A 23,894-nucleotide genomic window follows, 5' to 3' on the forward strand; every position below is an offset into this window, starting at 1 on the left:
GAGTGTAGATGTGGAATTTTATGATATGTGACACTGTGCTGGGAGTGTAGATGTGGAATTTTATGATGTGTGACACTGTGCTGGGAGTGTCGATGTGGAATTTTATGATGTGTGACACTGCGCTGGGAGTGTAGATGTGGAATTTTATGATGTGTGACACTGCGCTGGGAGTGTAGATGTGGAATTTTATGATATGTGACACTGTGCTGGGAGTGTAGATGTGGGATTTTATGATGTGTGACACTGCGCTGGGAGTGTAGATGTGGAATTTTATGATATGTGACACTGCGCTGGGAGTGTAGATGTGGAATTTTATGATATGTGACACTGTGCTGGGAGTGTAGATGTGGAATTTTATGATGTGTGACACTGTGCTGGGAGTGTCGATGTGGAATTTTATGATGTGTGACACTGCGCTGGGAGTGTAGATGTGGAATTTTATGATGTGTGACACTGCGCTGGGAGTGTGGATGTGGAATTTTATGATGTGTGACACTGCGCTGGGAGTGTAGATGTGGAATTTTATGATGTGTGACACTGCGCTGGGAGTGTAGATGTGGAATTTTATGATGTGTGACACTGCGCTGGGAGTGTAGATGTGGAATTTTATGATGTGTGACACTGCGCTGGGAGTGTAGATGTGGAATTCTGTGATGTGTGACACTGAGCTGGGAGTGTAGATGTGGGATTTTATGATGTGTGACACTGCGCTGGGAGTGTCGATGTGGAATTTTATGATGTGTGACACTGCGCTGGGAGTGTGGATGTGGAATTCTGTGATGTGTGACACTGCGCTGGGAGTGTGGATGTGGAATTCTGTGATGTGTGACACTGTGCTGGGAGTGTGGATGTGGAATCTTTACCTCGGAAGGAAAACAATCATAATGAACAGAGAAACACAAATTATAAACTACTTAAATATTCCTTGAGACATCTGGAGCTTTTCTGTTAAGTCTGTTTTTACAAAAGAAATGTCAGTTTAATTTATGTCTGAATGATAACTTCACTGGTGCTGCTGTTCGTGCAGAAATATATCACCGTGTGCTGAAGAAAAAGAAGTGGTTCATTATCTGTTGTCAAATATTTAACAATCACATTATTTTAAAAATCTTTTCCCAGCGAGTGCTGAGAATGTGGAACTCGCTCCCACAAGGAGTAATTGAGGTGAATCGTGGAGATGGATTTAAGGGGAAGCTCGATAAACACATGAGGGCGAAAGGAATAGAAGGATATGGTGATCGGGTGAGATGAAGAGAGGAGGGCGAAGGCTTATGGACCATAAACACTGCCATGGACCATTTGGGCCAAATGGCCTGTTTCTGTGCTGCACATTCTATGTAATTCTTGGGCAGTAAGGCAGAAGAGGAACGATTACTTTACAACCTCGATTGATCAATAACTGTCCCCAAAAACGCTTGATTCACTCAGTAGTCCCCTTCCTGGATTGGTGGGTAAAGGCACTGCCCAGAATGGTACTGAGCCACTGCACAGGAAGATTTGAGTTTCAGATCAGTGCACAGTTAGCTGATATCATTCGGGAGACGACAGGTGACTTCACCCGCTCCAGGTGTTGGGAGACATTTCTTTACGCTGGACGTTGTCTGAGCACGGAATGCTTTTGCCACAGGCAGTGGTAGAGGCAGAGACCAGCGCTCCTTTTAAGGGAAGACCACTTAAACGTTTGGAGCAGAGGGAGATGTAGGGCTATGCGGAGAGAGAGAAGGGCGTTGGGATTAGGTTTGGATTGCACTCACAAAAAGACAGACGCACTGGGCCAAATGACCTCCTCCTATGCTGTAAACCTCATTGGTTCCATGGTAGGATTAGAAGGTGAAAAAAAATCAGCTCGAGGTGTTTAAGATGATTAAAGGATTCGATAGGGTCGATGGAGAGAAACTATTTCCTCTGGTCGGGGGTCGGGGGGTGGAGTCCAGAACAAGGGGGCAGAATCTTAAAATGAGAGCTGGGCCCGTCCAGGGGTGATGTCAGGAAGCATTTCTTCACACAAAGGGGAGTGGAAATCTGGAACTCTCCCCCCCCAAAAAGCTGTCGGGGCCGGGGGTCAATTGGGAATTTCAAAACTGAGATCGATAGATTTTTGTTGGGTGAGGGGATTAAGGGTTAGGGAACCAAGGGTGGGGGGTAAATGGGATTAAGATACAGATCAGCCATGGTCTCATTGAATGGCGGAACAGGCCCGAGGGCTGAATGGCCTCCACCTCTTCCTTTGTTCATGTTCTTATTGCTGTTCAATGAACCTATGTCGGTATCGGGCCTGGGGCCCTGCCCGGGGCATGAAGGTATCGGGCCTGGGGCCCTGCCCAGGGCATGTAGGTATCGGGCCTGGGGCCCTGCCCAGGGTATGTAGGTATCAGGCTTGGGGTACTGCCCAGGGCATGTAGGTATTGGGCCTGTGGCCCTGCCCAGGGTATGTAGGTATCGGGCCTGGGGCCATGCCCAGGGTATGTAGGTATCGGGATTGGGGCCATGCCCAGGGCATGTAGGTATCGGGCTTGAGGCCATGCCCAGGGCATGTAGGTATCGGGCTTGGGGCCCTGCCCAGGGTAGGTAGGTATCGGGCTTGGGGCCATGCCCAGGGCATGTAGGTATCGGTCCTGGGGCCATGCCCAGGGTAGGTAGGTATCGGGCTTGGGGCCATGCCCAGGGCATGTAGGTATCGGGCCTGGGGCACTGCCCAGGGTATGTAGGTATCAGGCTTGGGGCCATGCCCAGGGTAGGTAGGTATCGGGATTGGGGCCATGCCCAGGGTAGGTAGGTATCGGGCTTGGGGCCATGCCCAGGGTAGGTAGGTATCGGGCTTGTGGCCATTCCCAGGGTAGGTAGGTATCGGGCTTGGGGCCATGCCCAGGGCATGTAGGTATCGGGCCTGGGGCGCTGCCCAGGACATGTAGGTATCGGGCTTGGGGTACTGCCCAGGGTATGTAGGTATCGGGCCTGGGGCCATGCCCAGGGTATGTAGGTATCGGGCTTGGGGCCATGCCCAGGGCATGTAGGTATCGGGCCTGGGGCACTGCCCAGGGTATGTAGGTATCAGGCTTGGGGCCATGCCCAGGGTAGGTAGGTATCGGGCCTGGGGCCATGCCCAGGGTATGTAGGTATCGGGCTTGGGGCCATGCCCAGGGTAGGTAGGTATCGGGCTTGGGGCCATGCCCAGGGTATGTAGGTATCGGGCCTGGGGCGCTGCCCAGGACATGTAGGTATCGGGCCTGGGGCCATGCCCAGGGTATGTAGGTATTGGGCTTGGGGCCATGCCCAGGGCATGTAGGTATCGGGCTTGGGGCCATGCCCAGGTTAGGTAGGTATCGGGCTTGGGGCCATACCCAGGGCATGTAGGTATCGGGCTTGGGGCCATGCCCAGGGCATGTAGGTATCGGGCTTGGGGCCATGCCCAGGGTAGGTAGGTATCGGGCCTGGGGCCATGCCCAGGGTAGGTAGGTATCGGGCTTGGGGCCCTGCCCAGGGCATGTAGGTATCGGGCTTGGGGCCATGCCCAGGGTCGGTCGGTATCGGGCTTGGGGCCATGCCCAGGGTAGGTAGGTATCGGGCTTGGGGCCATGCCCAGGGCATGTAGGTATCGGGCTTGGAGCCCTGCCCAGGGTAGGTAGGTATCGGGCATGGGGCCATGCCCAGGGTATGTAGGTATCGGGCTTGGGGCCCTGCCCAGGGCATGTAGGTATCGGGCTTGGGGCCCTGCCCAGGGCATGTAGGTATCGGGCCTGGGGCCATGCCCAGGGTATGTAGGTATCGGGCTTGGGGCCCTGCCCAGGGCATGTAGGTATCGGGCCTGGGGCCATGCCCAGGGTATGTAGGTATCGGGCTTGGGGCCATGCCCAGGGCATGTAGGTATCGGGATTGGGGCCATGCCCAGGGCATGTAGGTATCGGGCCTGGGGCCATGCCCAGGGTATGTAGGTATCAGGCTTGGGGCCATGCCCAGGGTAGGTAGGTATCAGGCTTGGGGCCATGCCCAGGGTAGGTAGGTATCGGGATTGGGGCCATGCCCAGGGTAGGTAGGTATCGGGCTTGGGGCCCTGCCCAGGGTAGGTAGGTATCGGGCTTGGGGCCATGCCCAGGGTAGGTAGGTATCGGGCCTGGGGCCATGCCCAGGGTATGTAGGTATCGGGCTTGGGGCCATGCCCGGGGTAGGTAGGTATCGGGATTGGGGCCATGCCCAGGGTATGTAGGTATCGGGCTTGGGGCCATGCCCAGGGTAGGTAGGTATCGGGCTTGGGGCCATGCCCAGGGTAGGTAGGTATCGGGCTTGGGGCCATGCCCAGGTTAGGTAGGTATCGGGCTTGGGGCCATGCCCTGGGTAGGTAGGTATCGGGATTGGGGCCATGCCCAGGTTAGGTAGGTATCGGGCTTGGGGCCATGCCCAGGGTAGGTAGGTATCGGGCTTGGGGCCATGACCAGGGTAGGTAGGTATCGGGCTTGGGGCCATTCCCAGGGTAGGTAGGTATCGGGCTTGGGGCCATGCCCAGGGTATGTAGCCTGACGACACTCACTGGGTAGACTCGTGCATCATGAATGGATGCTTAGGTGAGGGCACCCTGTGAGGCGCTGCCGTGGTCAACACCATCGGCGGGGGGGGAGGTGGGGAGCAAAAACTGACTGCATCTTGACAGCTCCGATTGCCCATTATTCTCCCTTCCTTCTCCTTCAATGTGTTGCCAACTGACCCATCGCTCGCAACAAGTTTGACTTTCTTTTTGTCCTTGCTCCTCCCACCTTTTCTATACAACCGGGTACTGTACTTACCAGAATGGTGTAAGTATTCTCAAACTGAAATAAGCTCCTGTAGTTAAAAAAGGCAATGATAACCGCTATGCCCATCTCCAACACAGTGAACAGCAGAAGAGCTACCGTCAACGAAAAAGTCGTCGCCTGCTAGAAGCAAGGCAACATATCGATTAACTTTTTTCATCTCTTGTAAAATAATTAACATATTTCATCACACTTCACATTGGTGAATTTGGAGATAAAGATAAAGTTTCAATCCTCCAATTCCGGCCTCTTGCCCATCCCCCCGATTCCCATCGCTCCACCATTGGCGGCCGTACCTTCAGCTGCCTGGGCCCTAAGCTCTGGAATTCCCACCCTAAACCTCTCCCCCTCTCTCTCCTCCTTTAAGACGCTTCTTAAAACCTCCCTCTTTGACCAAGCTTTTGGTCACCTGTTCTAATATCTCCGTATGGGGCTCAGTGTCAAATTTTGTTTGATAATCGCTCCTGTGAAGCGCCTTGGGACGTTTTACTACGTTAAAGGCGCTGTATAAATGCAGGATGTCGTTGTTGTTGTCGGGGCTATGTGGAACAGTGGGACACCTCATTCAGACTGGGGTCTGCGGACCTGAGGAGGTCTGTAAGAGGAACCCAGAGGGCTGGTGATGAGGAAGGCTGGACACCCCGTGGGACAGCATCTGGAGAATTCTGTACTTTGCTGCATTTGTTGAGTTATTGGAACATTACCGCTGTGGCCGTAAACTAACAAAGATGTTTCTGCAAGAATAGTACTGTATTCCTTTGGGTAACTGGCACCCTCAGGAAACTGATGGGACCGGGTGCAACGCTGCTTTTACTCTGAAGTCTGACGAGATTGGGCGGGGTGTAAAACGGGCATTCCGCTGATCCCGTGGGATTGCCGCCCGGTGAGTTAGGTTAAAAATTACGCCCCCCCTCAGAGTGCCAATATTTGCAGCCCACCTCCCTCAATTTCACTCCCAGTGATTCTGACAGTAATTGGAAACTAATGTACTTTTATCCAATGAGATGTGCAAAGTTGCTCTTTTTTTGCCCAGCGAAAGCATCTGTGAAACTAACATCGAAACTAACGTGAAATTGTCTGTGGGAACTTGCTCGGGTGCCTTGGGAAAGGAAATTGTCAGAGATTTCCTGAAATTGGCCAATTTTTTTCTCACTCTTGGGTTTTCGCCTGCTGATAAATTGTCAGAGACCCTTAGTACAGCTGTTTCTGCCCCAAGTAAACAGAGCACTTAAGACGCTGTAGCTGGCAACTCTGAAACTGACATCAATGCAAATGGTTATGTGTTATGGGACGTTAACCCTGCTGGGGCATAGTCGCAGGATAAGGGGTCGGCCATTTAGGACTGAGATGAGGAGGAATTTCTTCACTCAGAGGGCTGTGAATCTTTGGAATTCTCTACCCCAGAGGGCTGTGGATGCTCAGTCGTTGAGTATATCCAAAATTGAGATTGATAGATTTTTGGGGGAATCAAGGGATCGGGCGGGAAAGTGGAGTTGAGGTCGAAGATCAGCCATGATCTGATTGAATGGCGGAGCAGGCTCGAGGGGTGAATGGCCGACTCCTGCTCCTATTTCTTATGTTCTTATGCTCTTAAACATGAACGGTTTAAGTGGTGGGGACTGTAATTACTTTAAATGGTTCTGGTTTGCGTTCTTGTCGCCTGTGGATAAGACCAATCCAATATGGCGGGAGCAATCTTCCAGCCAAAATGAGCAGGCACTTCCTGCCCACCCTATTGGAGGCTTAGGAGCCCACATAGCGTCCGAAGATTGTGCAGCATCAAGGTTGGGTGGGGTAGAGACAATGATAGGACAATTGTACATACACGGTCTGTGGGTGGGGTAGAGACAATGATAGGACAATTGTACATACACGGTCTGTGGGTGGGGTAGAGTCAATGATAGGACAATTGTACATACAGGGTCTGTGGGTGGGGTAGAGACAATGATAGGACAATTGTACATACAGGGTCTGTGGGTGGGGTAGAGACAATGATAGGACAATTGTACATACACAGTCTGTGGGTGGGGTAGACAATGATAGGACAATTGTACATACAGGGTCTGTGGGTGGGGTAGACAATGATAGGACAATTGTACATACACAGTCTGTGGGTGGGGTAGACAATGATAGGACAATTGTACATACACAGTCTGTGGGTGGGGTAGACAATGATAGGACAATTGTACATACAGGGTCTGTGGGTGGGGTAGAGACAATGATAGGACAATTGTACATACAGGGTCTGTGGGTGGGGTAGAGACAATGATAGGACAATTGTACATACACAGTCTGTGGGTGGGGTAGAGACAATGATAGGACAATTGTACATACACAGTCTGTGGGTGGGGTAGAGACAATGATAGGACAATTGTACATACACAGTCTGTGGGTGGGGTAGACAATGATAGGACAATTGTACATACAGGGTCTGTGGGTGGGGTAGAGACAATGATAGGACAATTGTACATACACAGTCTGTGGGTGGGGTAGAGACAATGATAGGACAATTGTACATACACAGTCTGTGGGTGGGGTAGAGACAATGATAGGACAATTGTACATACAGGGTCTGTGGGTGGGGTAGAGACAATGATAGGACAATTATACATACAGGGTCTGTGGGTGGGGTAGACAATGATAGGACAATTGTACATACAGGGTCTGTGGGTGGGGTAGAGACAATGATAGGACAATTGTACATACACAGTCTGTGGGTGGGGTAGACAATGATAGGACAATTGTACATACACGGTCTGTGGGTGGGGTAGACAATGATAGGACAATTGTACATACACGGTCTGTGGGTTGGGTAGAGACAATGATAGGACAATTGTACATACACGGTCTGTGGGTGGGGTAGAGACAATGATAGGACAATTGTACATACACAGTCTGTGGGTGGGGTAGACAATGATAGGACAATTGTACATACACAGTCTGTGGGTGGGGTAGACAATGATAGGACAATTGTACATACACAGTCTGTGGGTGGGGTAGACAATGATAGGACAATTGTACATACACAGCCTGTGGGTGGGGTAGAGACAATGATAGGACAATTGTACATACAGGGTCTGTGGGTGGGGTAGAGACAATGATAGGACAATTGTACATACACGGTCTGTGGGTTGGGTAGAGACAATGATAGGACAATTGTACATACACAGTCTGTGGGTGGGGTAGACAATGATAGGACAATTGTACATACACGGTTTGTGGGTGGGGTAGAGACAATGATAGGACAATTGTACATACACAGTCTGTGGGTGGGGTAGACAATGATAGGACAATTGTACATACAGGGTCTGTGGGTGGGGTAGAGACAATGATAGGACAATTGTACATACACGGTCTGTGGGTGGGGTAGAGTCAATGATAGGACAATTGTACATACACGGTCTGTGGGTGGGGTAGAGACAATGATAGGACAATTGTACATACACGGTCTGTGGGTGGGGTAGAGACAATGATAGGACAATTGTACATACACGGTCTGTGGGTGGGGTAGAGACAATGATAGGACAATTGTACATACACGGTCTGTGGGTGGGGTAGAGACAATGATAGGACAATTGTACATACACAGTCTGTGGGTGGGGTAGAGTCAATGATAGGACAATTGTACATACACAGTCTGTGGGTGGGGTAGAGACAATGATAGGACAATTGTACATACACGGTCTGTGGGTGGGGTAGAGACAATGATAGGACAATTGTACATACACAGTCTGTGGGTGGGGTAGAGACAATGATAGGACAATTGTACATACAGGGTCTGTGGGTGGGGTAGACAATGATAGGACAATAGTACATACACAGTCTGTGGGTGGGGTAGACAATGATAGGACAATTGTACATACAGGGTCTGTGGGTGGGGTAGAGACAATGATAGGACAATTGTACATACACAGTCTGTGGGTGGGGTAGACAATGATAGGACAATTGTACATACACGGTCTGTGGGTGGGGTAGACAATGATAGGACAATTGTACATACACGGTCTGTGGGTTGGGTAGAGACAATGATAGGACAATTGTACATACACAGTCTGTGGGTGGGGTAGACAATGATAGGACAATTGTACATACAGGGTCTGTGGGTGGGGTAGAGACAATGATAGGACAATTGTACATACATGGTCTGTGGGTTGGGTAGAGACAATGATAGGACAATTGTACATACACAGTCTGTGGGTGGGGTAGACAATGATAGGACAATTGTACATACACGGTCTGTGGGTGGGGTAGAGACAATGATAGGACAATTGTACATACACAGTCTGTGGGTGGGGTAGACAATGATAGGACAATTGTACATACAGGGTCTGTGGGTGGGGTAGAGACAATGATAGGACAATTGTACATACAGGGTCTGTGGGTGGGGTAGAGACAATGATAGGACAATTGTACATACACAGTCTGTGGGTGGGGTAGAGACAATGATAGGACAATTGTACATACACAGTCTGTGGGTGGGGTAGACAATGATAGGACAATTGTACATACACGGTCTGTGGGTGGGGTAGAGACAATGATAGGACAATTGTACATACACGGTCTGTGGGTGGGGTAGACAATGATAGGACAATTGTACATACACGGTCTGTGGGTGGGGTAGAGACAATGATAGGACAATTGTACATACACAGTCTGTGGGTGGGGTAGAGTCAATGATAGGACAATTGTACATACACAGTCTGTGGGTGGGGTAGACAATGATAGGACAATTGTACATACAGGGTCTGTGGGTGGGGTAGAGTCAATGATAGGACAATTGTACATACACAGTCTGTGGGTGGGGTAGACAATGATAGGACAATTCTACATACAGGGTCTGTGGGTGGGGTAGAGACAATGATAGGACAATTGTACATACAGGGTCTGTGGGTGAGGTAGAGACAATGATAGGGCAATTGTACATACACAGTCTGTGGGTGGGGTAGTCAATGATAGGACAATTGTACATACAGGGTCTGTGGGTGGGGTAGACAATGATAGGACAATTGTACATACAGGGTCTGTGGGTGGGGTAGAGTCAATGATAGGACAATTGTACATACACAGTCTGTGGGTGGGGTAGAGACAATGATAGGACAATTGTACATACACGGTCTGTGGGTGGGGTAGAGTCAATGATAGGACAATTGTACATACACAGTCTGTGGGTGGGGTAGAGACAATGATTGGACAATTGTGCATACAGGGTCTGTGGGTGGGGAAGACAATGATAGGACAATTGTACATACACAGTCTGTGGGTGGGGTAGACAATGATAGGACAATTGTACATACACGGTCTGTGGGTGGGGTAGAGACAATGATAGGACAATTGTACATACACAGTCTGTGGGTGGGGTAGAGACAATGATAGGACAATTGTACATACACAGTCTGTGGGTGGGGTAGAGACAATGATAGGACAATTGTACATACACAGTCTGTGGGTGGGGTAGACAATGATAGGACAATTGTACATACACAGTCTGTGGGTGGGGTAGAGACAATGATAGGACAATTGTACATACACGGTCTGTGGGTGGGGTAGACAATGATAGGACAATTGTACATACAGGGTCTGTGGGTGGGGTAGACAATGATAGGACAATTGTACATACACAGTCTGTGGGTGGGGTAGAGACAATGATAGGACAATTGTACATACACGGTCTGTGGGTGGGGAAGACAATGATAGGACAATTGTACATACACAGTCTGTGGGTGGGGAAGTCAATGATAGGACAATTGTACATACAGGGTCTGTGGGTGGGGAAGACAATGATAGGACAATTGTACATACACGGTCTGTGGGTGGGGTAGACAATGATAGGACAATTGTACATACAGGGTCTGTGGGTGGGGAAGACAATGATAGGACAATTGTACATACAGGGTCTGTGGGTGGGGAAGACAATGATAGGACAATTGTACATACACAGTCTGTGGGTGGGGAAGACAATGATAGGACAATTGTACATACACGGTCTGTGGGTGGGGTAGAGACAATGATAGGACAATTGTACATACACGGTCTGTGGGTGGGGTAGAGACAATGATAGGACAATTGTACATACACGGTCTGTGGGTGGGGTAGACAATGATAGGACAATTGTACATACAGGGTCTGTGGGTGGGGAAGACAATGATAGGACAATTGTACATACACGGTCTGTGGGTGGGGTAGAGACAATGATAGGACAATTGTACATACACGGTCTGTGGGTGGGGTAGACAATGATAGGACAATTGTACATACAGGGTCTGTGGGTGGGGAAGACAATGATAGGACAATTGTACATACACGGTCTGTGGGTGGGGTAGAGACAATGATAGGACAATTGTACATACAGGGTCTGTGGGTGGGGTAGAGACAATGATAGGACAATTGTACATACACGGTCTGTGGGTGGGGTAGACAATGATAGGACAATTGTACATACACGGTCTGTGGGTGGGGTAGACAATGATAGGACAATTGTACATACACGGCATGGAAGGAACAGGTCTGATAGGCTGCAAGACCTTTTTTTAATTCCGTTATTTCTCATATTTTGAAACTGCTTGGGTACCTTCCTGTGTCATATATTGCCTTTAAATAAGATCACACTGTCTTATGAGCAGACTGTCCAATATAAATCACATAAATGAGGCACCTTTGCTATAATCTATAAGACTCACATAGTCTTAATACTTACGGAAAAATATACAAATTCGGGTGCTGGTGTAAAAAGTAGTGAGATGGAATATATTATGACGCCGATTGCTGTTGCGACAGCACTGACGCAGTTCATGAGTAGTCCACTCTTCATCTATGTACAATACAACACAGAGCATACCGAGCTTCAAACAGACCGTCTCAATACGATCAATATCACAATCTACATCAGTGGGTACCTCGTACAGTTTATCTGGGAGAGTGGAGGGGAGGGAGTTTTACTTGTCCCGAAATTGTGCTATGCAATATTACCGGATGACTGCTTAACACGTTGTATGAAGTTATTTTGTCTGCTACTTTAACAGAGCCGTTTAAACAGGTTAATCCCTTGATTAAAATAGCGGGGAAGAAATGTCATATAAACGTGTTAAACATTCAGATGGGAATGATGGAAACATTCATTTCTAGGATATTGATTTTTGACGATTTTTTTAATGCACACACTTCACTGTGGAGTTCCCAGGAAATTTTAAACAAAGCTGAAAATAAAATGCTTGGTGCTATCGAAGTTTATAAGATATTAAGGTCGGGTGGATAGAGAGAAACTATTTCCGCTGGTTGGGGATTCTAGGAGTAGGGGGCACAGTCTAAAAATGAGAGCCAGACCTTTCAGGAGCGAGATTAGAAAACATTTCTACACACAAAGGGTGGTAGAAGTTTGGAACTCTCTTCCGCAAACGGCAATTGATACCAGCTCAATTGCTAAATTTAAATCTGAGATAGATAGCTTTTTGGCAACCAAAGGTATTAAGGGATATGGGCCAAAGGCAGGTATATGGAGTTAGATCACAGATCTAATGGCGGAGCAGGCACAAGGGGCTGAATGGCCTACTCCTGTTCTATGTTCCTATGAGCTCAACCTCTGGATACCTTCCAATGCTAGGGTGGGTCCAGTCCTGATTATGGAGACGAGCGACCACAGCATTTCCACTTGAGGGTCCACGCCCGTCAGCAGCCTGTATCTGGTAAGTGTGCGACACTGATTTTCCATCAAATTCAAACTAACGGATGTAAAATCGTGGAATTGAGCCCGCCATAGTTCCCAAGGTGTGATCCCAGCGAGCTCTGTTCCACGGCCGGGTGCCGTGGCAGAAAAATCCCCCCTTCAGTCTTTATGCCACTGGAACCCTCTGAGCCAGGGGTGGGTGTTTGTTTGTGGGGAAGGAGTGCCCTCCGTGTGACTAGAGAATGGCAGTTGTGAGCAGTCGAGGTGCAAACTAGCGTTGCACCACTCCACAGTGCAGCACACGATCGGGCAGAACCGAGAAAACACAACATTACTCAAAATAAATCATCACAGACACGTGGAGTCGCAACTTTTCAATGCATCAAACCGCAACTGTGGAGGGTAAAATTCCTCCCGTTGATCATTTTCCTGCGGGAAGATGCACAACATCTGGTTTTAATAAGTTGCACGTACAGGTTCCAAATGGAAACAGCAATCGCGACAGTTTTGCTTATAACCCCTAGACCTTTGACACACTGCTACTTACAATCCACCTGGTCGGCTTCCTCTTAAGCTCAATTGTTAAGGATCCTGAAATAATATACTGCAAAAGAAACCAGTCAGAAGACAAGAGTTAGTTTGGGGTTGGTTAGAACGGCTGCATCAGCACAAATTTCCATTTCCGAGTCACCTAAAAACATTCCGGGGTTCGCGCACGGCGTTGGTAACGCCTTTTACAAAGTGGTTCCACGTGAACGCATCAACCCAGTGCATTACAAATATAACACAGTGGAATCTCAAGCCCTCAATCTGCTGAAACCCTATTTTTTCACCAATCTGGTAATAATCTGGCGGTGACAGGAAGTTGCTGCTCTGTGAAAGCTTCTAAGGACGGTGAGCGAAGAGGGTTCAAATGGAGTTGACCTGATGGCTTAGCAGCTGAGTACACTGCATGTTGTGGAATGAATCTCACTGAGCGGCCAGGGCCCAGGATTGATTCACTGATGTATGCTGAGGAGGGACATTATAACTGGCCTTAGCATCCCAGGATAGGGAAGGCAAAACATCAGCCAGGGTTCCTGCTCCCGATCACTGTCCAGTGACCCCTGGGTTAGAGAGAGGGGGGGAAATCAGCCAGGGTTCCTGCTCCCGATCACTGTCCAGTGACCCCTGGGTTAGAGAGAGGGGGGGAAATCAGCCGGGGTTCCTGATCCCGATCACTGTCCAGTGACCCCTGGGTTAGAGAGAGAGGGGAAATCAGCCAGGGTTCCTGCTCCCGATCACTGTCCAGTGACCCCTGGGTTAGAGAGAGAGGGGAAATCATCCAGGGTTCCTGCTCCCGATCACTGTCCAGTGACCCCTGGGTTAGAGAGAGAGGGGAAATCAGCCAGGGTTCCTGCTCCCGATCACTGTCCAGTGACCCCTGGGTTAGAGAGAGAGGGGAAATCAGCCAGGGTTCCTGCTACTGATCATTGTCCAGTGACCCCTGGGTTAGAGAGAGAGGGGAAATCAGCCAGGGTTCCTGCTCCCGATCACTGTCCAGTGACCCCTGGGTTAGAGAGAGAGGGGAAATCAGCCAGGGTTCCTGCTCCCGATCACTGTCCAGTGACCCCTGGGTTAGAGAGAGAGGGGAAATCAGCCAGGGTTCCTGCTCCCGATCACTGTCCAGTGACCCCTGGGTTAGAGAGAGAGGGGAAATCAGCCAGGGTTCCTGCTCCTGATCACTGTCCAGTGACCCCTGGGTTAGAGAGAGGGGGGGAAATCAGCCAGGGTTCCTGCTCCCGATCACTGTCCAGTGACCCCTCGGTTAGAGAGAGGGGAAATCAGCCAGGGTTCCTGCTACTGATCACTGTTCAGTGACCTCTGCCCAAGTGCGTGCATTTGGACATTAGGTGAGGATAGGATTGGGCTTGGTTGTGATGCCTTCCAGAGTCGAAAGTTCAATGTCTAGGGTCACCCTAAGGTCACCAGCATCCATGGACCCCAGCGATTCTGAAAGATGTACCATCCAAAGAAAGCGTTTGCAATGTTGCTACCCACAGCGACCAGAGGGAGTCATCCCCCACAAATGTGAGGGCTCTTAAATGATTTTGGTATATTGATGGAACCTGAGTACTTCATACTGAAATTACCCTTGTGCGGAAAGTTTTCTTTCTGAGGGCCACGTGGGGTGAGTATAAAGCTGGCACAGCAATCTGAGCAGTTGCCGAAGCAGCTTCTCCACGATTGCGGCGAAATCATCTGGAAATAAAAAGGGGAGTGGACACATTGGGGTAGATTTAAGTGTACGCGCCTTGATTTGGGCTTGGAGGACAGACCAGCCTCAGGTGACCCTCCCTCCAGCGAATGGGCGCTGACTCTCTGCGTCCAAATTCTCGCTATGCAAACTCATCATGCGAGGCTCTGAAGCCAATTCGTCAAATCTATCCAATTTCTTTAGGCAAAGGGAGCTCTCCGGGAGTTTCTATCAGATCTCATTTGCTTTCTCTGTAAGGGGTCCTCAGGACTTGCTGTGAGGTGCTGTAACAATGGCCATCCTGGCATACTGACCCCAGGTGTGACCAGGATGTAGGATGGCACTCAACAACAACAACTTGCATTTATATAGTGCCTTTAACGTAGTAAAACGTCCCAAGGCGCTTCACAGGAGTGATTATCAAACAAAATTTGACACTGAGCCACATAAGGAGTTATTAGGACAGGTGACCAAAAGCTTGGTCAATGAGGTAGGTTTTAAGGAGAGTCTTAAGGGAGAGAGGCAGAGAGGTTTAGGGAGGGAATTCCAGAGCTTAGGGCCTAGACGGCTAAAGGCACGGCCGCCAACGGTGGAGCAAAGGAAATCGGGGGGATGCGCAAGAGGCCAGAATTGGAGGAGCGCAGAAATCTCGGAGGGTTGTCGGGGGCTGGAGGAGGTTACAGAGATAGGGAGGGGGGGCAAGGCAAGGGGGGATTTGAAAACAAGGATGAGAATTTTAAAATCGAGGTGTTGCTGGACCAGGAGCCAACGTGGGTGATGGGTGAACGGGACTTGGTGCGAGTTAGGATATGGGGCAGCAGAGTTTTGGATGAGCTCAAGTTTACGGAGGGTGAAACATGGGAGGCCTGCCAGGAGAGCATTGGTAACAAAGGCATGGATGAGGATTTCAGCAGCAGATGAGCTGAGGCGGGGCAGAGACGGGCGATGTTACGGAAAAAAACTAACCCAAATTCCAGTCCAGAAAGAGACTCCCGATTTTCCTGCTACTGAGTAGATCAGAGACATAGCGAGAGGAACGCCGAACACAATCTGGATAATTCCAACCAATATCTGCGTGGCCTAGAACAAAGGAAAGGATGCAGCACAGATCAGGATCATTTTCCCAAGGCAAAATAAAGCGAGTAACACTTAAACCTTTTAGATAAGTGGGAAATACCTCAATAATAGATGGTCACAGACAGAATGGACTGCACTCTCTTGCTCTACTGCTCACCGGTTGATGCCTTGGGGGTGAAATTGGACTTCGCTAGTAACGCTCACAGCGAATCGGCTGCCTGTGTTACACCGCTCCCCAGTCGGGCACGGTGTACAATAAGCTGCCCAGTGGGTTAGGTTGAAATAGTCCGTGTATTTTATATCTTGGTGAATCATGCATTACAACAATGGTTCAAAATCGACTCATTGCTCACAAAATTGTACAGGCAATGCTGCAGTGACAACCTTTATATATTCAAACAGAAAAGTAAAACTCCAGAGAGACTGGGTGACACAGTTGGTTAGTATAGCTAGTTCAGTCTCTGGGACCTGGGACTGAATCTAGCTCAAACTGATGAGATGAAATGTCCCCTCTTTCTCCTCACTCGAAGGGTTCTTGGAGAAAAGTGTCGGAATGCTCGCAACCTAGGTTCTGGCAAGTGAGTTGTAACGAGAAACAAACCACCTATCATTTTACAATACGCACCAGGAGTGTTCCCTGTGAGTGAACTTTCTCACTTTGTGCATCCAACTGCGCTGAGTTGTTTCTGGTGCTTTCCTCTGTGCCTAATAATGAGGTTTGTTACTAAGCAGAATAGAACCTGAATTGACCAATGCCATTTTTGGAGACATCCTTTGACGATGCTAATGGAGGATGAACAAACAAGGAAAAGTATATAATGGTACAGTGGGCTGGGTGCTCAGGTGATGGATGTAAAGGAGAGTCATAGCATTCAAAGTGATCAGGACCAATTAAAAGTTGGACTAATGAATAGGGTATGGATTTTACTGTGGATATTATGGGAACGATTTTACAAGTTTGCGTTCCTGGGACTGAAGAATGTACCCGGTATTAGAATCCCAGATTACGTACAGCATTGCCAAATGCACAAGGCTCCTTCCATTGTGCCCCAACAATGTGGCTTAGCCCTGAGCTCAGAAGAGCACCCTTACTGCACCAATCTGACTTTTCCCCCCCATTTCCTGCCCATATTATCCTTATAGCCCCTCTTGTGACTACGGTTACTAACCTAGTCCAAAATAGTGGGTCGTGTAGTGCCGTGGACTCACACCCACTGCGATCTAGGTTCAGATTGTCCAAACATGTTTCACTAAGGACCCTAACATCCAGCAGAGTGTCCCAGGCTGGATTCAAACCCAGGTCTCAGGGGATCAAGGGGGCAATTTGCTAACACTGCACCATCCAGCTCATCAAGGGTACATTATTCTCTATATTCTAACTGTCTGTGGATCATGTTAATATACTATTCTGTTGTGACATCATCAAAATAACTGTAGTCATTCATTGGAATTTCTCATTTTCAGTGTGACGGCATTCTTTCCACCTTAAGATCGCAGCATGTTATTAATCGAGCCGTTTAAAGGCCATTTAAACAATGAGCGAGCCCCAGCGAGAGGTGTCAGCGGCTGCGGTTCCACCCATTTTAAAGAAAGCTGCTGCCTACGAGCAATGCCAGGGGACTAGAATACAAAGTGAGTCGGATCCACCCACCCACTTGGATTCCATGTGTTCGGAATGTCTCACAATCCCTTAACGTACAAAGTTCTGGGAACCAGCAGTTCTTTAATGAATCCTCAAACTGGTTGCATCGCTAGCAGAAAAAGGGCAGGTGCATACCAAGCATTGCCGTTATTTCAAACTTATGGAAAAGAGAAAAGAGATTTTATGTTTACTCCCAAAGCTTTCAGTTCTCTCCTGAGGATCCACAGTTCAGACGAGTCTGCAGATGAAGTGCAGTTGACCTGGACTGCCACTGGGATGTTGGTAGGTTCTTGCGATACATGCTGAGTTTTGTCATCAACCTCTCTCGCATTAGCTGCCTTCGGGGAGGCCTGTTTCTGTTGAGAGAAGAGATACGTCATCTTTCTGTTGGGATTTTCGGCAGTTTTGATGAAGAGAAAGCATTTGACGTGTTACCATTTGGGGAAAAGTTACCAATGGGGAGAGCTGAGGAAGTGACACTTTTAAAGTATTTCCAGCGTTTATTACAGGGAAGATGCTGTGTGCACAGTCTAGGGACACTTACGCCTCTCACCCCACTGCATGCCTTACGAAAAGTGCATCTCTCCTCTAAGAAGCCAAGCAATATGCACCAAATTTCTTACTTTAAGTGTGATAAGCAATCTTTGCACTTTAAGATTGTTGTAAAAAGCCAACTGGTTCACTCATGTCCTTTAGAGAAGGAAATCTGCATTCCTTACCCGGTCTGGGTCTGCATGTGACTCCAGTCACACACCAACGTGGTTGAATCCTAACTGCCCTCTGAAGTGGCCTAGCAAGTCCCTCAGTTGTGTCCAACCGCTAGAAAGGAAAACAAGTGTAAAACCGGATGGAGCACTCGGTTGAGGCCCAGGTATCGAATCAGGACAAGACAAAGGCACACCCAGCCCAGTCGACCCTGCACGGTCCTCCTCACTAACATCTGGTGGACTGGGGCCAAAGCTGAAGAGCAACAGCCAGACATAAACACCCACACCCTCCGCCGCTAGCGCACCGTGGCTGCAGTGTGTACTATCAACAGGATGCACTGCAGCAACTCGCCAAGGATTCATCGACAGCACCTCCCGAACCCGCGACCTCTACCAGCTAGAAGGACAAGGGCAGCAGGCACATGGGAACGACACCATCTCCAAGTTCCCCTCCGAGTCTCACAATCAGCGGCCCGACTGGGACTTATATCGGCCTTTCCTTCATGGTCGCTGGGTCAGAAATCCTGGAACTCCCTGACCAAAAGTTACCGTGGGAGAACCTTCACCACACGGGACTGCAGCTGGTTTAAGAGAAAGGCCCATCACCACCTTCTCAAGGTGCAACTAGGGGATGGGCAATAAATGCCGAATACCCACATCCCCAGAATGATTAAAAATAGACTGCAGCACACGATAAAAAGAAAAATCCAGCTAAATATAAAGATATTGGTAGTGTATTAATATTAATATATTAGTGTGTAATATGTTTTTGTTTGTATGAATACAGAATTCCAAATTGCTTTCTCATTGGTCTGTGCTAACTATGTTCTTTTATCAGTCACATGGTTAGCACAGGCCAGTCAGTTCCGAGAATCACATCCCACAACAAAAACAGAAGGAAGCCATTAAACTTGGTGACGTAAGTTTTGAACATTCATTAATTGTGTATATAATTTTCAAGCCAAAGGAACAGACGAGGGTCGGTCGGCCAAGAGTGCAGTAAGTGAAAAATTGTTTTCGAGTTAAACCAAGGCAGACATACCAGCTAGAACTTAGCCAAGGAGGATATCACTTTGCAATGATTTCTGTCCTTGGGATGAAGCTTTAAACCGTGAGCCCAGCTGCCCCATCAGGTGGATGTTAAAGATCTCATTGCACTATACAAAAAGGAGCAAGGACTTCTCCCGGCCAACATCCCTCCCTCAATTAACACCACCAAAACTGATTAACCCATTATTCATCTTATTTTGCTGCTTTTGCATTCTTGCTGTGCGGAAAATGGCTGCGGTGGCTGCCTACATAACAACAGTTACTGCACTTCAAAGTAGTTTGTTGTAGGTGGAGCACTTTGCCCTGTTGTGAGAAACGTGATAAGGCGCTGTATAAATGCAAGTTTTTCTTTTAATACCTGCATTAAAGATTAATCTACCCAATAGCAGATATTCATAGAATGATGTAGCATAGAAGGAGACCATTTGGCCCATCATGCCTGTGCCGGATCTATGAAAGAGCTCTCCCATTAGTCCTATTCCCCTGTCCTTTCCCCATAGCCAGGCAAATTTTTCCCCTTTAATTATTCATCCAATTCCCTTTTGAAAGTTATTATTGAATCTGCTTCCACTGCCCTTTCAGGCAATGAATTCCAGATCATACCAATTTACTGCGTTAAAAAATTTATTTTGCCAATTACCTTAAATCTGTGTTCTCTGGTTACTGACCCTCCTGCAACTGGAAACAGTTTCTCCTTATTTACTCTAAAAAAAACCTTCACGATTTTGAATTACATAGAATGTACAGCACAGAAACAGGCCAACTGGTCCATGCTAGTGTTTATGCTCCACACGAGCCTCCTCCCTCCCTACTCCATCTCACCCTATCACCATCTCCTTCTATTCCTCTCTCCCTCATGTGTTTATCCAGCTTCCCCTTAAATCCATCTCCACTATTCACCTCAACTACTCCTTGTGGGAGTGAGTTCCACATTCCCACCACTCTCTGGGTAAAGAAGTTTCTCCTGAATTCCCCATTGGATCTATTGGTGATGATCTTATATTTATGGCCCCTAGTTTTGGACTCCCCCACAAGTGGAAACATCTTCTCTACATCTACCCTATAAACCCTTTCATAATCTTAAACACCAGGTATGTAGTACCAATAGTGTGTGTGGAGTGCATACATCTAATCTATCCCCCCCACCCCCGCCCCGCTGTGCACCTGATAAGACAAAATTTGCTCTGTGTACCCGTTTGTTTGGATTCTGAGGAAATGGGATCTTTGCCTTGTACAGGTAATTTTCTATACATTAGATTTGAAAAGCAGGGACTCTGTGCGTTGAAGGTCGGAGGGAGGTAGTTAAGACTTTCCTAGTTGGAGATGGCCAATGCCTAGCCCTCATGTGGCACAAATGTTACATTTCCAATTATCATCTCAAGTCGAGGATTCCCCTCCACTGTAGTTGACAGGGCCCTCGACCGTGTTCACCTTATTTCCTGCATTTCTGACCTCACCTTTCCCCTCCCTCCTAGAACCACGATGGGGTTCCCCCTTGTCCTCACCTACCACCCCACCAGCCTCCACATCCAACGGATCATCTTCCGCCATTTCCGCCACCTCCAGCACGATCCCACCACCAGACACATCTTCCCTCCCCTCCCCTTTCAGTACTCCGAAGAGACCGTTCCCTCCGCGACACCCTGGTCCACTCTTCCATCACCCCCAACACCCGCTCTCCTCCCCACGGCACCTTCCCGTGCGAGCACAGGAGCTGCAACACCTGCCCTTTCACCTCCTCCCTTCCCACTGTCCAGGGCCCCAAACACTCCTTCCAGGTGAAACAGCTGTTTACTTGTACTTTCAATTTACTATACTGTATCCGCTGCACACAACGCAGTCTCCTCTACATTGGGGAGACCAAACGCAGACTGGGTGATCGTTTTGCTGAACACCTCCGCTCTGTCCACAGGCGTGACCCTGAGCTTCCGGTCACTTGCTATTTTAATTCCCCGTCCCACTCCCACTCTGAACTCTCTGTCCTCAGCCTCCTACACTGTTCCAATGGAGCTCAACAGAAGCTCGGGGAACAGCACCTCATTTTTCGATTAGGCACTTTACAACCTTCCAATTGATTTCAATAACTTCAGATCATTTCCACTGCTCCCATTTTTGTGGACAGCAAGTGCTGGTAATGAAATAAAAACAGAAAATGCTGGGACTACTCAGCAAGTCAGGTAGCATCTGTGAAGAAAGAATCAGCTGACCCTTCGTCAGAACTGGATGAAGTTGAAGATTAAACAGTTTTTAAGCAAGTACAGAGCTAGGAATCGGGGGGAGGAAAGAACAAAAGGGATGATAGGATAAAGGGCAGGAGTGATTATATGACAAAAGGGATGATGGTACAAGGCAAGGAGGGTGGTAATGGGACAAGTAAAGAAACAAAAGATGGGTCCAGAGGAACTGTAAATGGCAACATCAGAACCATTACCAGCACTTGCCTTTCCTCCCCTCCCCTTCCCCCTGCCTTCCCCTGGCTCTGTACTTGCTTAAAAACTGTTTAATTTTCAACTTCTTCCAGTTCTGACGAAGGGCCATCGACCTGAAACGTTAACTCTGTTTCTTTCTCCACAGATGCTGCCTGATTTGCTGAGTGTTTCCAGCATTTTCTGTTTTTATTTCAGATTTCCAGCATTCGCTGTATTTTGCTTTTGATGAGGTGCTGGTAATGGGTAAGCTGTTGCCAGTAACAGTTCCTCTCGACCCATCTTTTGTTTCTTTACTTGTCCCATTACCACCCCCTTTGCCTTGCACCATCATCCCTTTTATTACTTAATCACTCCACCCTATCACAGACCTTCCCTTTTGTTCTCCTCCCTCCCCCCTTTTCCTGGTTCTGTACTTGCTTAAAATCTTAAATCTTTAACTTCTTCCAGTTCTGACGCAAACTCATTGACCTGAAAGGTTTCTGTTTCTATCTCTACAGATGCTGCCTGACCTGCTGAGTATTTGCGGCATTTTCTGTTTTTATTTCTGGATGGTGTCAGGTCCAGCGATAGGCAGACGTGGGCTGCTGCGTTTTCAGAGGAGCTGTCAAGAGGTTAAAGGTTTCCTCTGACTGCCATTTTAGTGGAGGAGGCAACCCATTTATCTTAAACTGGTTAAAAATCTCCATTTTTAAAAAAAGCGGGCAAAGGAATTCCTTTGATATTGTGCAGTACAAATTCGAAGTATTTGTGTCAAACTGAGAGGAGGCGAATCTGTATGCACAATAATGGTTTAAGACAGATCCTAACAGAGTCAGAAAAAGAGGCGGAGACTGAGGTGGTCGAGAGAGAGAGAGGAAGAGATAAAAAGCAGGCATATTTATAAATTACAAGAGAAACATTTCAAGCATGTAAATGGAAGAATAGTCTTACATTAAACTGCTGTGGACTTTGTTGGGGTGAACTTGGTGCCATCCTGGTAAAACGGGGAGGTGGCGTCACTACTGGTTCTGGTGGTGGTGCTTGCCGCTCGAAGAAGTGGGCACCAGTTGGCTGTTCCTGGGCAGCTGGCTAGAAAAGGGAATGCACATTGTAAGGAATCGGTGATTTATATATACATTGTGCACTTTACCGTGACAGTATGTTATGGGTAAACTTGGACGTAAAGCATCGGTAAAATTCCGACAATGTTTCCAAATGAAAATGCCCTTCAGAGAAGGGAACTGCAACGCTGTACGAACTGATCTTATAAATGGGGAATTTTACCCATAACATACTGTTATGGTAAAGTGCACAACAGATATGTAAATCACCGATTCCTTCAATGTGTAATTGTTATTAATGTCAGCTAGGCTCATTCAGTGGACTCTTGCGCGAGTCAGATGGCTGTGAGTTCAAGGTCCAGCTCTGGATCTGAGACAGTAATCTAGGCTGACATTCCAGTGCAGTACTGAGGGAGTGCCGCACTGTTGGAGGTGCTAGCCTTTAGATAGCCCCGCCTGTCTGTTCAGGTGAATGTTAAAGATCCTATGCCACAATTCCAAGAAGGTGGGCGTTCTCTTCCATCAAACGACACCGCCAAAAACAAATTAACAGGTCATTCATCAGATGGGTTTTTGTTGCAGGGATTGAGCGGGACTGGATTAATTACTCCAACAACTAGCATTTATAGAGCAGTTGTAACATCAAAAAAAATCCAAAGGCCCATCCAGAGGCATCAACAAAAAAATGGACTGCCGAGCCAAAGAAGGAGGGGTGACCAAAAGCTTTACATTACATAGAATTACATTGAGACTACACCACAGAAACAGGCCATTCGGCCCACAGGTCTGGGCCGGTGTTTATGCTCCACACGAGCCTTCTCCCACCTTACCTCATCTCATCCTATCAACATATCCTTCTATTCCTTTCTCTCCCATGTACTTATCTAGCTTCCCCTCAAATGCAACTATGCTATTCGCCTCAACCACTCCATGTGGTAGCGAGATCTAAAGCTTGGGCAAAGAGGTGGGTTTTAAGGAGGATCTTAAAGGAAGAGAGGGAGGTGGAGAGTTTAGGGAGGACAGCAGGAAGCCTAGACATCCGACTGAATGGCTGCGAAGGGAGGGAGGGGATGAAGAGGCCAGAGTCAGAGGAACAGAGAGTTCTGGGGGGGAGGGTGGGTTGTAGGGCTAGAGGAGGTTTAAGGCATTATGGAGATTCAGAGCCAATATAGTTCAGTGAGGACAGGGGTGGTGGGCGAGCCCGGCTTAGTTATTTCTCAAATTGACTAGTTTTGCTAATAGCTTCTCCCAAAATACAGGCAACCTCAA

General features: G+C 48.2%; 1 protein-coding gene across 3 annotated transcripts in view; it reads right to left on the reverse strand.

The window, feature by feature from the left end:
* LOC137310605 (membrane-spanning 4-domains subfamily A member 8-like) overlaps window positions 1-22,868 on the reverse strand; it is an 84,656-nt gene extending 61,788 nt beyond the window's left edge. The window contains exons 1-6 of one of the 3 annotated variants that reach the window (XM_067978331.1): window positions 22,516-22,868; window positions 17,591-17,755; window positions 15,647-15,760; window positions 12,992-13,048; window positions 11,479-11,592; window positions 4,779-4,904 (exon numbers count right to left, since the gene is read on the reverse strand). In XM_067978331.1, coding sequence (XP_067834432.1) covers window positions 4,779-4,904; window positions 11,479-11,592; window positions 12,992-13,048; window positions 15,647-15,760; window positions 17,591-17,755; window positions 22,516-22,557 — 618 coding nt within the window. In that variant the 5' untranslated portion in view covers window positions 22,558-22,868. Of the gene's footprint in view, window positions 1-4,778; window positions 4,908-11,478; window positions 11,593-12,991; window positions 13,049-15,646; window positions 15,761-17,590; window positions 17,756-22,515 lie in introns of all 3 variants that reach the window. The other 2 variants (XM_067978330.1, XM_067978333.1) reach the window with 2 other exon arrangements.
* Between the last annotated feature and the right edge of the window lie 1,026 nt (window positions 22,869-23,894).

The sequence above is a fragment of the Heptranchias perlo genome, unplaced genomic scaffold, assembly GCF_035084215.1.
Source record: "Heptranchias perlo isolate sHepPer1 unplaced genomic scaffold, sHepPer1.hap1 HAP1_SCAFFOLD_265, whole genome shotgun sequence".
In the NCBI taxonomy this organism is placed as follows: Eukaryota; Metazoa; Chordata; class Chondrichthyes; order Hexanchiformes; family Hexanchidae; genus Heptranchias; species Heptranchias perlo.